General features: G+C 46.2%; 1 protein-coding gene across 1 annotated transcript in view; it reads left to right on the plus strand.

Moving 5' to 3' along the window:
- Positions 1 to 1,577: 1,577 nt before the first annotated feature.
- The window catches only part of LOC311121752 (DENN domain-containing protein 1B-like), a gene marked incomplete at both ends in the record, with an annotated part of 49,714 nt that continues 35,350 nt past the window's right edge, over positions 1,578 to 15,941 (plus strand). Inside the window, 4 exons of the mRNA XM_084196206.1 lie at positions 1,578 to 1,658; positions 2,946 to 3,005; positions 4,204 to 4,257; positions 9,710 to 9,820. Of these exons, the coding sequence (XP_084052332.1) occupies positions 1,578 to 1,658; positions 2,946 to 3,005; positions 4,204 to 4,257; positions 9,710 to 9,820 (306 nt within the window). The remainder of the gene's footprint in view (positions 1,659 to 2,945; positions 3,006 to 4,203; positions 4,258 to 9,709; positions 9,821 to 15,941) is intronic.

The raw sequence follows: 15,941 nt of genomic DNA on the forward strand, positions 1-15,941 counted from the left end.
ATGTTTACCACACACACTTCGCCAAACTATTTCCCCCTGACAATAACCTGTACCGTTACAGAGGAAAATAAGTTGAGGGAATGTATAAAATATAGTGGAGTTGATGAGGCAGAGAGAGAGGGAAGGAGAGAGCATTGGGGGAGGCGGAGGGAGGAAGTGAGTGGTTGTGAGCTTGGACTAAGGAGTGGCATCAGTGTGCTGTCATGTATCTCTGCTTCCTCGAAGCTGCTGAGGGAGGGGTGAAGGGGACCGAGCCTCCCTAACACACACACACACACACGTAGGGTCAGAGGGCACAGGAAACGGACAATGTCATGCAACATTTCAACCAATCAGGAGTGCTGACCGTCATTAGCCTTCCCTCCTGCTTCTCTAGTATTGTATATTATATATATATGTATTATATATTACATGTTACATATTTTATATGTTTTTCAACAGAACAATCTCTGGGTTCTTTGAATGTTCCTTCTGAAATGTCAAGTCACTTGAGTGGATCTGAACTACAGTAGTGTAAATACATTTATGGATGAATGTGTTTGATGTCATTTTCAGTCAAAACCAAAGAAGAGCACAAGTATAAAGGTTATTTTCTGTAAAAGAAGAACTCCTTTGTTTGTGTGAACATTTCTGCGTTCATCTTTATTTCTGCTCTGAAGCGGAGCGATAGAGAGCGAGCGAGAGGGAGAGAGGAGGGATTCGGAATGAGAAGGAGATAGATGAGGTATGGGTGTGTGTGTAAATGTTGGGGGACCGACGTGTTGGTGTGCATGGTTTGGTTTATATTTACCCTGCTGTAGCGAGGCGATGGAGGGATGTTGACAGATGAGGGTTTAGGACCAGGGGTAAATGAAGTGTTTCCTCAGGCTCAGCTCTGTTACTGACCATGCGTGTGAGCATTCAGCCTCTCATGACAGGAGGCTGTTCAATCGCACGCGCTCTCTCTCTCACTATCTCACACACGCACCATTTGAAAACTGCCAGTCAGAAGAGACAAAAATTATCCGAGACAAAAATGTTTTTCATAAACAATAACCTGCGACTTTTTAACTATGTCTTAGTAACCTGTTTTAGTAACTATGTAATTATGTCTTAGTAACCTGTCTTAGTAACTACAGTGCCTTCGGAAAATATTGGGTGGTGGACCATTCTTGATGCACACAGGGAAACTGTTGAGCGTGAAAAACCCAGTAGCGTTGCAGTTCTTGACACACTCAAACCGGTGCGCTTGGCGCCTTCTACCATACCCCGTTCAAAGGCACTTAAATATTTTGTCTTGCCCATTCACCCTCTGAATGGCACTCATACACAATCCATGTCTCAAGGCTTAAAAACCCTTCTTTAACCTGTATCCTCCCCTTCATCTACACTGATTGAAGTGGATTTAACAGTTGACATCAATAAAGGATCATAACTTTCCCCTGGATTTGCCTGGTCAGTCTGTCATGGAAAGATCAGGTGTTTTCAATGTATAGTATACTCAGTGTATATATATATATATATATATATATATATCTGACACACGATTTTACATTTGGATAATTCTTCTTGTGTGTGTTTTGTGGTGTGTTTTCCAGGAGAATGAGCTGAATGACATACTGAACTCCCTGTACAGTCTGCCTGTGCCGAAGCCCTTCACCCCAGTAAACCTGAGTGTGGTAGGTACTCCTAGAGAGAAGTAGAGGGGTAGAATAGAGATGGGAGAGGAGAGAGGGGAGAGATGGGTGAGGAGACGGAGGGGAGAGAGTTAGAGGAGAGCTAGGATAAGGAAGAGAGGGGACAGATAGGTGAGGAGACGGGGCTGACACTTTGTTTAGAAACACAAGTGGTCTGTGGGATAAGCCTTAGCTGGACATCTGTTAGCATAATGGCTGCTTTCGCAACTCATCATGTCTCCTAGTTATCACTGGCAGAAACATCCTAACAACCAACTGGCCGTCAAACACAGGTCATGTTTTACTTACGTCTGACACTATCTCACAGAGGATTACTGGACAAATATAACACTTATTTTTAAGTCGCTCCTTTTCCATAACTGTGCCTTATTTAAAGGGGCAATCTGTAGTTGCTACATACATTTTTGGAATGATAAATGATTGATATGTACCTATTGATACTTGAAGAATATAACTTATAAATGCCTCATGAGCTTTGTTTAATGGTCGTACCCCATCAGAACCCCAAATATAAGCTTGTTTTTACTCCAATGTTTGTAAACAAAGTAAATGTAAACGAACACTATATAGCCTCCCAATTTATTTATTTTCTATAATGTTGATGTTATGGATGGTCACTCCTTGTGTCCATAGCTCTGTCTATGAATTAGAAAGTGGTTACATTTCTCCAGCCCCATCCCTCAGCTTTTTACTGAAACGGGTGGGGAGTACGCTTTGTTATTGTTTCAATTGCTAATTGTCACTTTAAATTGATGGGGGAAAATAGAGGTTTTAAGGACCAAAAAAGCAGCTTTTATTATTGTAAAATTTGGTCTCCGCATTTGTTATTCTGCATGCTTATTGTGTTGTAAGAGATGGCAGCTATTCTTTACAGTAGACTAAGACTTAAAACAGCCTCTCCTTGGCTGTAATATCTAAAGGTTATACTATTATACAGTTCAATTTATTCCAGTTGCCTTTATTAACCAATAAATACATTGATATGAAAGAAAGGTTAAGTTGGATTGTGATGCATCATGATGGGGAAAAATACTATTTATTCTGTCGTTTTTAGTCTGGCACGCTTTTAATAAACTTTTGTTTTCCATTACCAAGGTTCATTGAGAAAACACACCGAGGGGAGAGGTTAGGGTTCAACTATTCAATTGATGAAGCAGAATCTTCCACAGAAATTGTAATTTTTTTCATGGCTGCCTAGAAAAAAAGGCAGATCATTGTCCCCTTTCAAGTGTGAACTCTGTTTTGCTCTCTATCTCTCTCACTGTGAAGACTGCGCTGTTGCATATAGCCACTGGGCAAGTACTGAAAGATGCACCAAGCCAGCAGCCGGTGAGTGCAGGAGAAGACTGAGTGAACGTGAGAGCGGAAAGAAAAAAGTGGGAGGAGAGAGAGAGATGTGAACTGTTAAAACGGCTGCTGCTGCACTAACCGCATGGGAGTTGAGGCTTCCCAATTTGGCCAAATAAGCCTGTCTATATTTTTAAATCTCACAAAAACAACCTATCCTGGGCCTTGGAGTCTGTTTCTTCTCCTCTGGAAAACAATCAAACTGAGTGAATGATTAATGGTGTTCCATTCTACCGCATTTTCTTTCTTAATATCAGAAGTCTCTTTTATGGTGCCTGTTTAAAGGCAATCCTCCTTGATGCCTTTCCCGTTAACACACATTTCATGTTTTTATATAAACATTGCTTGGAAAAAAATTACAGATAAGCAAACAAACACACACACAGTGAGGGCCTGGGACTGATGGAACTGAACTGAGGACACACACACACTGACACACCAAGGCAGAAAATAATGTGACAGTGACTCAACTATAGAAATTAGGTTACATCATTAATTTAGGTGAATTGTCATCAGATGGTGTTTGTGAGTACTGCCTTTGCTTTGGTCCCTTTTCCCAGGTGAGGTGTTTTATGGGTGTTGTAATTTTGACCTGTGCTTGGTGGTGGTTTCTCTGTCTCTCTTCTAAGGAGTCAAAACGCTGGGGTTATGTTATTTGGAGTGTGATTTAGTGTGTGTGTGTGTATATGCGCTTGTATGAATGTGTGTATGTCGTCGTATGATGTGTAATGAAGTCTCAAAACGAGAGCTTGAAAGTGCTGTGAGTGCATGCTGCCTACCTGCTCGGTCCCTCTCTCAGACCTGTTTGATCCAAACAGTCAACCTGCTCTGCTTTCCCAAAGTGAGACGGGCAGCTCTCTGATCCTCTCAGCAACCTGTGTGTGTGTGTGTGTTGTCCGTGCACTTTAATGCTGAAATAAAGACCTAGTTTCCCACCAGAGAGCTCACCTCATCTTAAAACTATCGGGATCAGGTGTGTGTGTGTGTGTTTGTTTGTGTGTGTGTGTGTATCAGTGCTGCCCTTCTAGCTGTCAGTACAGACAGAAACTCAATAATTCCCACAGAAGAGGAGATGATGATTCATAAATCATGGAACCAAAGTGAGGTTTTCTCTCTCTCTCTATGAGTGACGTGCTACTCTACGTTGCTGACCTTGTCATCTCTCTCTCTGTTTCCTCAGCACTCCTACTTCATAACCCCAGATATCAATGGCCTGCCCACCATCCCCGAGAGTGTAAGTCTACCCGTCTGGTCTAACAGCCTGCCCCAGATCTAGATATCACCCTTTCAAAGAGAGTGGCAAATATACTGTGGATTAAATGGATCATTTAAATGTTTTTATACACTGAACAAAAATATAAAGGCCACATTTTCCAATTTCAAAGTTGCAGTTCATATAAGGAAATCAGTCAACTGAAATAAATAAATTAGGCCCTAATCTATGGATTTTACATGACTGGGAATACAGATATGCATCTGTTGATCACAGATACCTTAAAAAAAAGAAGATAGGGGCGTGGATCAGAAAACCAGTCATTATCTTGTGTGACCACCATTTGCCTCATGCAGCATGACACATCTCCTTTGCATAGAGTTGATCAGGCTGTTGAATGTGGAATTTTGTCCCACTCCTCTTCAATGGCTGTGCGAAGTTGCTTTGGTATTGGCTGGAACTGGAACACGTTGTCATACATGTCGATCCAGAGCATACCAAACTTGATCATTGGGTGACATTTCTGGTGAGTAAGCAGGCAATGGAAGAACTGGGACATTTTCAGCTTCCAGGAATTGTGTACAGTTCCTTGCGACATGGGGCCATGCATTATCGTGCTGAAACATGAGGTGATGGCGGCGGATGAATGGCACGACAGTGGGCCTCAGGAGGTCGTCACGCTATCTCTGTGCATTCCAGTGATCAATTGCCATCGATAAAATGCAATTGTGTTCGTTGTCCATAGCTAATGCCTGCCCATACCATAACCCCACCGCCGCCCATGGGGCACTCTGTTCTCAACGTTGACATCAGCAAACCGCTCACCCACATGACGTCATACACATTGTCTGCGGTTGTGAGGCCGGTTGGACGTACTGCCAAATTCTCTAAAACGACGTTGGAGACAGCTTATGGTAGAGAAATTAACATTCATTTATCTGGCAACAGTTTTGGTGGACACTCCTGCAGTCAGCAAATGGCATTGTGTTGTGACAAAACTGCACATTTTAGAGTGGCCTTTTATTGTCCCCAGCACAAGGTGCACCTGTGTAATGATCATGGTGTTTTTATAGTATTATTATAATTTTTGTATTGTTATTTTTCTGAATTATTTTAAACTTTTTTTAGCCCTTTTTCTTCCCAATTGGTAGTTAGTCTTGTCCCATCGCTGCAACTCCCGTATGAACTCGGGAGAGGCGAAGGTCGAGAGCCATGCGTCCTCTGAAACACGACCCTGCCAAGCCGCACTGCTTCTTGACACACTGCTCACTTAATCCGGAAGCCAGCCGCGCAAATGTGTCGGAGGAAACACTGTACAACTGGCCACCGAAGTCAGCGTGCATGCGCCTGGCCCGCCACAAGGAGTCGCTAGAGAGCGATGGGACAAGGACATCCCGGCCGGCCAAACCCTCCTCGCCTCATGGGTCTCCCGGTCACGGCCGGCTGCGACACAGCCTGGGATCAAACCCGGGTCTGTAGTGATGCCTCAAGCACTGCGATGCAGTGCCTTAGACCGATGCGCCACTCGGGAGGCTGATCATGCTGTTTAATCAGCTTCTTGATATGCCAGACCTGTCAGGTGGATGGATTATCTTGGCAAAGGAGAAATGTTTACTAACAGGGATGTAAACAAATTTGTGCACAAAATTTGAGAGAAGTAAACTTTTTGTATGCATGGAACATTTCTGGGATCTTTTATTTCAGCTCATGAAACATGGAACCAACACTTTACATGTTGTGTTTATATTTTTGTTCAGTGTAGTTGGGGAGTGCTGGGAAATACTGTAAACCTATTACCTACATTTGTGAAAATTGATACTTCCTGGACTCAAAGGAAAGAGACATCCATAATGCTTTGAGAAGTGTGTAGTTATCAAATCAAAGTGTATTTGTCGTTAACAGAAATCGGCAGATGTTAACGCAGGTGCAGTGAAATGCTTATGTGTCTAATTCCAGCAGTGCAGTAAATGTCTAACAGTACAATACTAACACACAAAGAATTCCCCAAAAAGAAGAAGAAATATCAGAACGAACTGTCAGAGTCCTGAATATAAATATGTGATGTGTATAGACAGTATATAATTAGGAAAAGGTATGTACAGCAGTAGTTATATAGGATGAGCTATGTCCAGAATACAGGATGTACATAAAAAGCGAGTAATCAATTATCTTAATTTCTCAGAAATCAATTTACATTTCAACAGAATAATGTTGTAGGAATGCTAATGTTATCTGTTTCTAAGTACCGAAACGATTTCAGAACAATAAACAAAATGTAAACATGATTCAAGTGACCATTGTTCAATGACTCTATGTACAGTGGCTTGCGAAAGTATTCACCCCCCTTGGCATTTTTCCTATTTTGTTGCCTTACAACCTGGAATTAAAATGGATTTACACAACATGCCTACAACTTTGAAGATGCAAAATATTTTTTGGGGTGAAACAAACAAGAAATAAGACAAAAACAGAACTTGAGTGTGCATAACTATTCACCCCCCCAAAGTCAATACTTTGTAGAGCCACCTTTTGCAGCAATTACAGCTGCAAGTCTCTTGGGGTATGTCTCTATCCGCTTAGCACATCTAGCCAGTGGGATTTTTGCCCATTATTCAAGGCAAAACTGCTCCAACTCCTTGAAGTTGGATGGGTTCCGCTGGTGTACAGCAATCTTTAAGTCATACCACAGATTCTCAATTGGATTGAGGTCTGGGCTTTGACTAGGCCATTCCAAGACATTTAAATGTTTCCCCTTAAACCACTCGAGTGTTGCTTTAGCAGTATGCTTAGGGTCATTGTCCTGCTGGAAGGTGAACCTTCGTCCCAGTCTCAAATCTCTGGAAGACTGAAACAGGTTTCCCTCAAGAATTTCCCTCTATTTAGCGCCAACCATCATTCCTTCAATTCTGACCAGTTTCCCAGTCCCTGCTGATGAAAAACGTCCCCACAGCATGATGCTGCCACCACCATGCTTCACTGTGAGGATTGTGTTCTCGGGGTGATGAGAGGTGTTGGGTTTGCGCCAGACATAGCGTTTTCCTTGATGGCCAAAAAGCTCAATTTTAGTCTCATCTGACCATATGTTTGGGGAGTCTCCCACATGCCTTTTGGCGAACACCAAACGTGTTTGCTTATTTTTTTCTTTAAGCAAAGGCTTTTTTCTGGCCACTCTTCCGTAAAGCCCCGCTCTGTGGAGTGTACGGCTTAAAGTGGTCCTATGGACAGATACTCCAATCTCCGCTGTGGAGCTTTGCAGCTCCTTCAGGGTTATCTTTGGTCTCTTTGTTGCCTCTCTGATTGAAGCCCTCCTTGCCTGGTCCTTGAGTTTTGGTGGGCGGCCCTCTCTTGGCAGGTTTGTTGTGGTGCCGTATTCTTTCAATTTTTTAATAATGGATTTAATGGTGCTCTGTGGGATGTTCAAAGATTCTGATATTTTTTTATAACCCAACCCTGATCTCTACTTCTCCACAACTTTGTCCCTGACCTGTATTGAGAGCTCCTTGGTCTTCATGATGCCGCTTGCTTGTTGGTGCCCCTTGCTTAGTGGTGTTTCAGACTCTGGGGCCTTTCAGAACAGGTGTATATATACTGAGACCATGTGACACTTAGATTGCACACAGGTGGACATTATTTAACTAATTATGTGACTTCTGAAGGTAATTGGTTGCGCCAGATCTTATTTAGGGGCTTCATAGCAAAGGGGGTGAATACATATGCACACACCACTTTTCCGTTATTTATTTTGTAGAATTTCTTGAAACAAGTAATTTTTTTTCATTTCACTTCACCAAATTGGACTATTTTGTGTATGTCCATTACATGAAATCCAAATAAAAATAAATTTAAATTACATGTTGTAATGCAACAAAATAGGAAGAACGCCAAGGGGGATGAATACTTTTGCAAGGCACTGTACATGGGGCAGTAGTCTCTAAGGTGCAGGGCAGAGTACCAGGCGGAGGCCGGCTAGTGATGACTGTTCAACAGTCTGATTTTCTGGAGATACAAGCTGTTTTTTTGTCTCTCGGTTCCAGCTTTGATGCACCTGTACTGTCTCCGTCTGCTAGATGGTAGCAGGGTGAACAGACCGTGGCTCAGGTGGCCTTGATGATCTTCTTGGCCTTCCTGTGACACCAGGTGCTGTAGATGTCCTGGAAGGCAGGCAGTGTGCCCCCGGTGATGCGTTGGGCTGACCGCACCACTCTCTGGTGAGCCCAGCGGTTGCGGGCGGTGATACAGCCGGACAGAATGCTCTCGATGGTGCCAAGCCACATTTCTTCAGCCTACTGAGGTTGAAGAGGCGCTGTATTACCTTTTTCCTCATAGTGTCGGTTTGGAAGGACCATTTCAGGTCCTCAATGATGTGCACACCGAGGAACATATAGCTTTTGACCCTCTCCACTGTGGCCCTGTGATGTGGCTGTGGGCGTTCTCTCTCTCTGCTGTCTCCTGTAGTCCACAATCAGCTCCTTCGTTTTGTTGACGTTGAGGGAGAGGTTATTGTCCTGACACCACTCCACCAGGGCTCTCACCTCTTCCCTGTAGGCTGTCTCGTCATTGTTGAAAAATCAGGCCTAACACTGTTTTCGTCAGCAAACTTGATGATTGGAGTTGGCCACTCAGTAATGGATGAACAGGAGGGGCCTGAGCACGCACCCTTGTGGGGCCCCCAGTGTTGAGGGTCAGCGTGGCAGATATGTTGTTGCCTACCCTCACTGCCTGGGGGCGGCCCGTCAGGAAGTCCAGGACCCAGTTGCACAGGGAGCGGTTCACACCCAGGGCCCTGAGCTTATGGTGTTGAAGGCTGAGCTGTAGTCGATGAAACACATTCTTACATAGGTATTTTCTTGTCCCGGTGAGAGAGGGCAGTGTAATGGCGATTGTGTCGTCCGTGGATCTATTGGGGCGGTATGCAAATTGTAGTGGGTCTAGGGTGTCGGGTAAGGTGGAGATGATATGATCCTTAACTAGCCTCTCAAAGCACTTCATGATGACAGAAGTGAGTGCTACGGGGCGATAGTCATTTAGTTCAGTTACCTTTGCTTTCTTGGGTACAGGAACAATGGTGGACATCATGAAGCAAGTGGGGACAACAGACTGGGATAAGGAGAGATTCAATATGTCCATAAAACACTCCAGCTGGTCTGCACATGCTCTGAGGACACAGCTTGGGATGCCGTCTGTGCCTGCAGCCTTGCGAGTGTTAACACGCTTGAATGTCGGGAGCACACAGTCCTCGTGAGCGGCGGGGGCCCATGTCGGAGGCTCTGTGTTTATTTTCCTCGAAGCGGGTGAAGAAGGTGTTTTAGTCCGAGAAAGAGGCTTCAGTGTCCGCGGCGTGGCTGGCTTACACTTTACAATCCGTGATTGTCTGTAGTCCCTGCCACACGAGTCTCGTGTCTGAGCCGTTGAGCAGTCTGAGCAGTTATGAAGTCACTGACTTTTTTGTCTCTCCTGCCCCCCCTCCCTCCAGAGGAACCTGACAGAGTATTTTGTGGCGGTGGACGTCAACAACATGCTGCAGCTGTACGCCAGCATGCTGCACGAACGACGCATCATCATTACCTCAAGCAAGCTTAGCACTGTGAGTACCTCTTCATTTTTCACTCTACAGGATGGTACAGACCCCTTCCTCTAAACTACAGCATGGTACAGACCCCTGCTCTAAACTACAACATGGTACAGACCCCTGCTCTAAACTACAGCATGGTACAGACCCCTTCCTCTAAACTACAGCATGGTACAGACCCCTTCCTCTAAACTACAGCATGGTACAGACCCCTTCCTCTAAACTACAGCATGGTACAGACCCCTTCCTCTAAACTACAGCATGGTACAGACCCCTTCCTCTAAACTACAGCATGGTACAGACCCCTGCTCTAAACTACAGCATGGTACAGACCCCTTCCTCTAAACTACAACATGGTACAGACCCCTTCCTCTAAATTACAGCATGGTACAGACCCCTTCCTCTAAACTACAGCATGGTACAGACCCCTTCCTCTAAACTACAGCATGGTACAGACCCCTGCTCTAAACTACAGCATGGTACAGACCCCTTCCTCTAAACTACAACATGGTACAGACCCCTTCCTCTAAACTACAACATGGTACAGACCCCTTCCTCTAAACTACAGCATGGTACAGACCCCTTCCTCTAAATTACAGCATGGTACAGACCCCTTCCTCTAAACTACAGCATGGTACAGACCCCTTCCTCTAAATTACAGCATGGTACAGACCCCTTCCTCTAAACTACAACATGGTACAGACCCCTTCCTCTAAACTACAGCATGGTACAGACCCCTTCCTCTAAACTACAACATGGTACAGACCCCTTCCTCTAAACTACAACATGGTACAGACCCCTTCCTCTAAACTACAGCATGGTACAGACCCCTTCCTCTAAACTACAGCATGGTACAGACCCCTTCCTCTAAACTACAGCATGGTACAGACCCCTTCCTCTAAATTACAGCATGGTACAGACCCCTTCCTCTAAACTACAGCATGGTACAGACCCCTTCCTCTAAATTACAGCATGGTACAGACCCCTTCCTCTAAACTACAGCATGGTACAGACCCCTTCCTCTAAACTACAACATGGTACAGACCCCTTCCTCTAAACTACAACATGGTACAGACCCCTTCCTCTAAACTACAGCATGGTACAGACCCCTTCCTCTAAACTACAGCATGGTACAGACCCCTTCCTCTAAACTACAGCATGGTACAGACCCCTTCCTCTAAACTACAACATGGTACAGACCCCTTCCTCTAAACTACAGCATGGTACAGACCCCTTCCTCTAAACTACAGCATGGTACAGACCCCTTCCTCTAAACTACAGCATGGTACAGACCCCTTCCTCTAAACTACAACATGGTACAGACCCCTTCCTCTAAACTACAACATGGTACAGACCCCTTCCTCTAAACTACAACATGGTACAGACCCCTTCCTCTAAACTACAGCATGGTACAGACCCCTTCCTCTAAACTACAGCATGGTACAGACCCCTTCCTCTAAACTACAACATGGTACAGACCCCTTCCTCTAAACTACAGCATGGTACAGACCCCTTCCTCTAAACTACAGCATGGTACAGACCCCTTCCTCTAAACTACAGCATGGTACAGACCCCTTCCTCTAAACTACAGCAACATCATAGGAGTAGTAAGTAAGGTTTATGTGTCTGATTAAACATGGCATTCCTCATCGATGTTACAGCACTACATCAAACTTAATATCTAAATATATTTTACGGTTTACGCACATAGACGGAGCTCAGTGGTCCATCTCCAGTCAACCGGCTCTATCTCCAGTCCTTGACAAGCAGTAAAGCCAGCACTAAACCAGGATTATATTTGACTGTTTCTCTTAAAGCTGCTACGTTTTAATGGCCGACAAACCCTAAATTATCAGTTATTAGACGCTCTAACTCTCTCACATAGTTTATTATCAGTTATTAGGCCTTTCAACTCTCTGCCATAGTTGGAGTGGAGCTGCTGGGTCCGAGGGAGGAGATCTGTCTCTGTGCTGCTTATCGCCGTGGCTGACAGCAGAACCAAATGTTTATGACAGGGAGAGGGAGAGCAGGAGTGATGTCATCCACGCTCCTATCTCTACCGTTCTGCTCCAGTATCTGACTGCAGCCCGGAACGCGGAACCGCCGGGAGGAGGGGGGGGGGGGGGGGGGGTGGATGGAACGTCGGAACCCAAGGTCTCCCTGAGGATGGAGTGGAGGGATCCGGGGGAAGTGTAGAGAATTACGCAACCCTTGGAGAATTTCACCTCTCTTCGCCTCTCTCCTCCTTTCTACCTCTCCCCCCTCAGCATGTCAGCCGCTCACAGCCCCGGAGCCCCAGCCACTCTCCCTCTGACTCAAGGGGTTACAGGGTGTAAATTATCAGAGCCGCGGGTGACGGCTGTTTTCTTAACAGACGGATGGAAGTGATATTCTGTGTGATTTACAGTTTTGCGACAAGACAAACTGTCTGAGGTTTATTTAACTGATATGTAAGACGCCCATCGTTAGACCTCCACCTTTCCATAAGCCTTTTATCCTTTAAAGTCCTCCGTCCATCCATCCCTCCCTCCGTCCAGCCGTCCAGTTATTAGTGGTGTGTGTGTGTGTGTCTCTTAGTCCATCCCTGGCATTACTTTTAAAGAATAGCTGGCAGAAAGAAGAGAGAGGAGGCATCCAGCTGGCCCTACTACCACTGTCCCTCCTCTGAGAGATGGAGAGATGAAGAGATGAAGAAATATGGAGATGGAGAAAGAGAGAGAAAAGGAAACAGAAGAGAGAGAGAGAGAGAAGAGAGAGAGAGCATACATGATGTGGGCTCCAGGCCTAGCAGAGATCCTGCCTGTGTGTCAGGGCCTTTAGTGATTCCACTGTGCCAGTCTAGCAGAACATGGCGGCTCGCCTGCCAGCACTCAACAGCAAAGGAATAAATCATGATGGTACAACAGTGTATCAGTTGACTTATTGCTGTTTTGTGACCGGAGGTGAGTGGTATCACTGTTTTAAAGGTGTGGTGCGATGGCCGAGGCAGCCAATCAAGCGTGCAGGCTTGTCATGCCGCCGTATACAGTAATTGTGCTGCATCAGGCCCCCTCTAACTAGTCAGCAGGGAGGCCCTGTGTCTTTCATCTCCCCTGGCCTCCCTGGGCCCCTGAGTCGGCAGGCCCCAGCCCTGACAGCAGCCTTCTCAAAATGCTTTCAGTAGTATGATAACTAGGACTATCCATCCACCGTGGCCCTGAGTGACTGACTGACTGACTGACTGACTGTACCACGGTCCTGAGTGCTAGCTGACTGACTAACTACCTGCCTCACCACCTCACTGCACCTTGGGCCTCCAGGTTGACTGACTTCTCACCACCTCACTGCACCTTGGGCCTCCAGGTTGACTGACTTCTCACCACCTCACTGCACCTTGGGCCTCCAGGTTGACTGACTTCTCACTGCTCTCTCTCTTTCTGTCTCTCGTTGCTCTCTCTCTTTCTGTCTCTCGTTGCTCTCTCTCTTTCTGTCTCTCGTTGCTCTCTCTCTCTCTCGCTTCTCTTTCTGTCTCCCGCTGCTCTCTCTTCTGTCTCCCGCTGCTCTCTCTTCTGTCTCTCACTGCTCTCTGTCTTTCTGTCTCTCGCTGCTCTCTCTCTTTCTGTCTCTGGATCTAGAGTGTCACCCCCTTTGAAGAGGGGGATGACCGCGGCAGCTTTCCAATCGATTTATCGGTGGTGACAGTGTTTCCTAGCGTCAGTGCAGTGGGCAGTTGGGAGGGAGGAGGTGCTCTTATTCTCCATGGGACTTTACAGTGTCCCAAATCTTTTTGGAGTTAGTGCTACAGGATGCAAATTTCTGTTTGAAAAAGCTAGCCTTTGCTTTCCTAACTGATTGTGTATATTGGTTCCTGACTTCCCTGAAATGTTGCATATCGCTGGGGCTGTTCGATGCTAATGCAGTTCGCCAAAGGATGTTTTTGTGCTGGTCAAGGGCAGTCAAGTCTGAGGAGAACCAGGGGCTATATCTGTTATTAGTTCTGAATTTTTTGAATGGGGCATGCTTATTTAAGATTGAGAGGAAAGCACTTTTAAAGAACAACCAGGCATCCTCTACTGACGGAATGAGGTCAATATCCATCCAGGATACCCGGGCCAGGTCAATTAGAAAGGCCTGTTCGCTAAAGTGTTTTAGGGAGCGTTTGACAGTGATGAGGGGTGGTCGTTTGACCGCGGACCCATTACGGACACAGGCAATAAGGCAGTGATCGCTGAGATCCTGGTTGAAGACAGCGGAGGTGTATTTAGAGGGTAAATTTGTCAGGATGATATCTATGAGGGTGCCCCCAGATTTTGGGTTGTACCTGGTAGGTTTGTTGATAATTTGTGTGAGATTGAGGGCATCTAGTTTAGATTGTAGGTTGGCCGGGGTGTTAAGCATATCCCAGTTTAGGTCACCAAGCAGTACGAACTCTGAGGATAGATGAGGGGCTCTCTCTCTTTCTGTCTCTCGCTGCTCTCTCTCTGTCTCTCGCTGCTCTCTCTCTTTCTGTCTCTCGCTGCTCTCTCTCTTTCTGTCTCTCGCTGCTCTCTCTCTTTGTGTCTCTCGCTGCTCTCTCTCTTTGTGTCTCTCGCTGCTCTCTCTTTCTGTCTCTCGTTGCTCTCTCTCTGTCTCTCGCTGCTCTCTCTTTCTGTCTCGCTCCTCTCTCTCTTTCTGTCTCTGTTGCTCTGTCTCTTTCTGTCTCTCGTTGCTCTGTCTCTTTCTGTCTCTCGCTGCTCTCTTTCTGTCTCTTGTTGCTCTCTCTTTCTGTCTCTCGCTGCTCTCTCTCTTTTTGTCTCTCGCTCCTCTCTCTCTTTCTGTCTCTCGTTGCTCTGTCTCTTTCTGTCTCGTTGCTCTGTCTCTTTCTGTCTCTCGCTGCTCTCTCTTTTTGTCTCTCGCTGCTCTCTCTCTCTCTGTCTCTCGCTGCTCTCTCTTTCTGTCTCTCGCTCCTCTCTCTCTTTCTGTCTCTCGTTGCTCTCTCTCTTTCTGTCTCTCGCTGCTCTCTTTCTGTCTCTCGTTGCTCTGTCTGTCCTTTCTCATCCTTATAGCTTGTTTTCTGGTGGCTGATTGTTAGAGCGTCATGTAGTCTGGGTTTTTGTTCCCCAGATTGTGTGTGTATGTGCAGGTGTGGAAGTCACTCTGTGTGTGGGAGTCCTGGTATTACTGCCATGTGTCCTCTTCCTCTGTGCCTCAGTGCCACCTACTTGTTAGTGGCACACCTGTGTGGCTCCGCTCTGACACAAGGCATTTGTCGGCACAGACACAGAGAGAGCAGAGCAGAGGTAATTGGGTGTCTAGCTCTGGATGGGGGGAGGAGAGAAAGGAGGGGAGGGAGGGAAGGAAGGAGCAGAAGGTAGGGGAGGTGGGGAGCTGTATGGGGTTGGAGAGAGGGATGGATAGGAGAGAGGGAGGGATAGGAGAGAGCAGAAGGGAGAGGAGGTGGGGAGATGAATGGGGTTGGAGAGAGGGATGGATAGGAGAGAGGAAGGGATAGGAGAGAGCAGAAGGGAGAGGAGGTGGGGAGATGAATGGGGTTGGAGAGAGGGATGGATAGGAGAGAGGAAGGGATAGGAGAGAGCAGAAGGGAGAGGAGGAGGGGAGGGAGGGTGCAGAAGGTAGAGGAGGTGGGGAGATGAATGGGGTTGGAGAGAGGGAGGGATAGGAGAGAGGAAGGGATAGGAGGAGGGGAGATGTATGGGGTTGGAGAGAGGGAGAGGGAGAGGGAGTGGGAGTGGAGGGGAAGGGAGAAGAGGAGTGGAGAACAGGCAGAGCAGAATTGTTGAGAATTGTGGTTAGCAGGTGTTGTTGATGTTGCCTATTCCTCCCCCAGACCAGTTCAAACCAGTTAAAGAATGGTGTGGATATAGTAGAAGGGTACTCTGTGTCAGAACAGGACAGGACCAATACAGTGTTTAGTTTGGAGAGGTTTGTAGAGGTACTCTGTATCTCAGTTGGTAGAGCACGGTGCTTGCAATGCCAGGATAGTGGGTTCGATTCCCGGGACCACCCATACATTTAAAAAAATATGCACGCATGACTGTAAGTCGCTTTGGATAAAAGTGTCTGCTTAATGCGTATATTATAATATATTGTATGTTGCAGAGTCTCCTCTTGGGGAACATAACTCTGAGAGCGTGGGCCTGCTTGTTCAAGCAGATGT

This window comes from Coregonus lavaretus (genome assembly GCF_964263955.1).
Source record: "Coregonus lavaretus genome assembly, contig: HAP1_SCAFFOLD_4212, whole genome shotgun sequence".
NCBI classification, from domain to species: Eukaryota; Metazoa; Chordata; class Actinopteri; order Salmoniformes; family Salmonidae; genus Coregonus; species Coregonus lavaretus.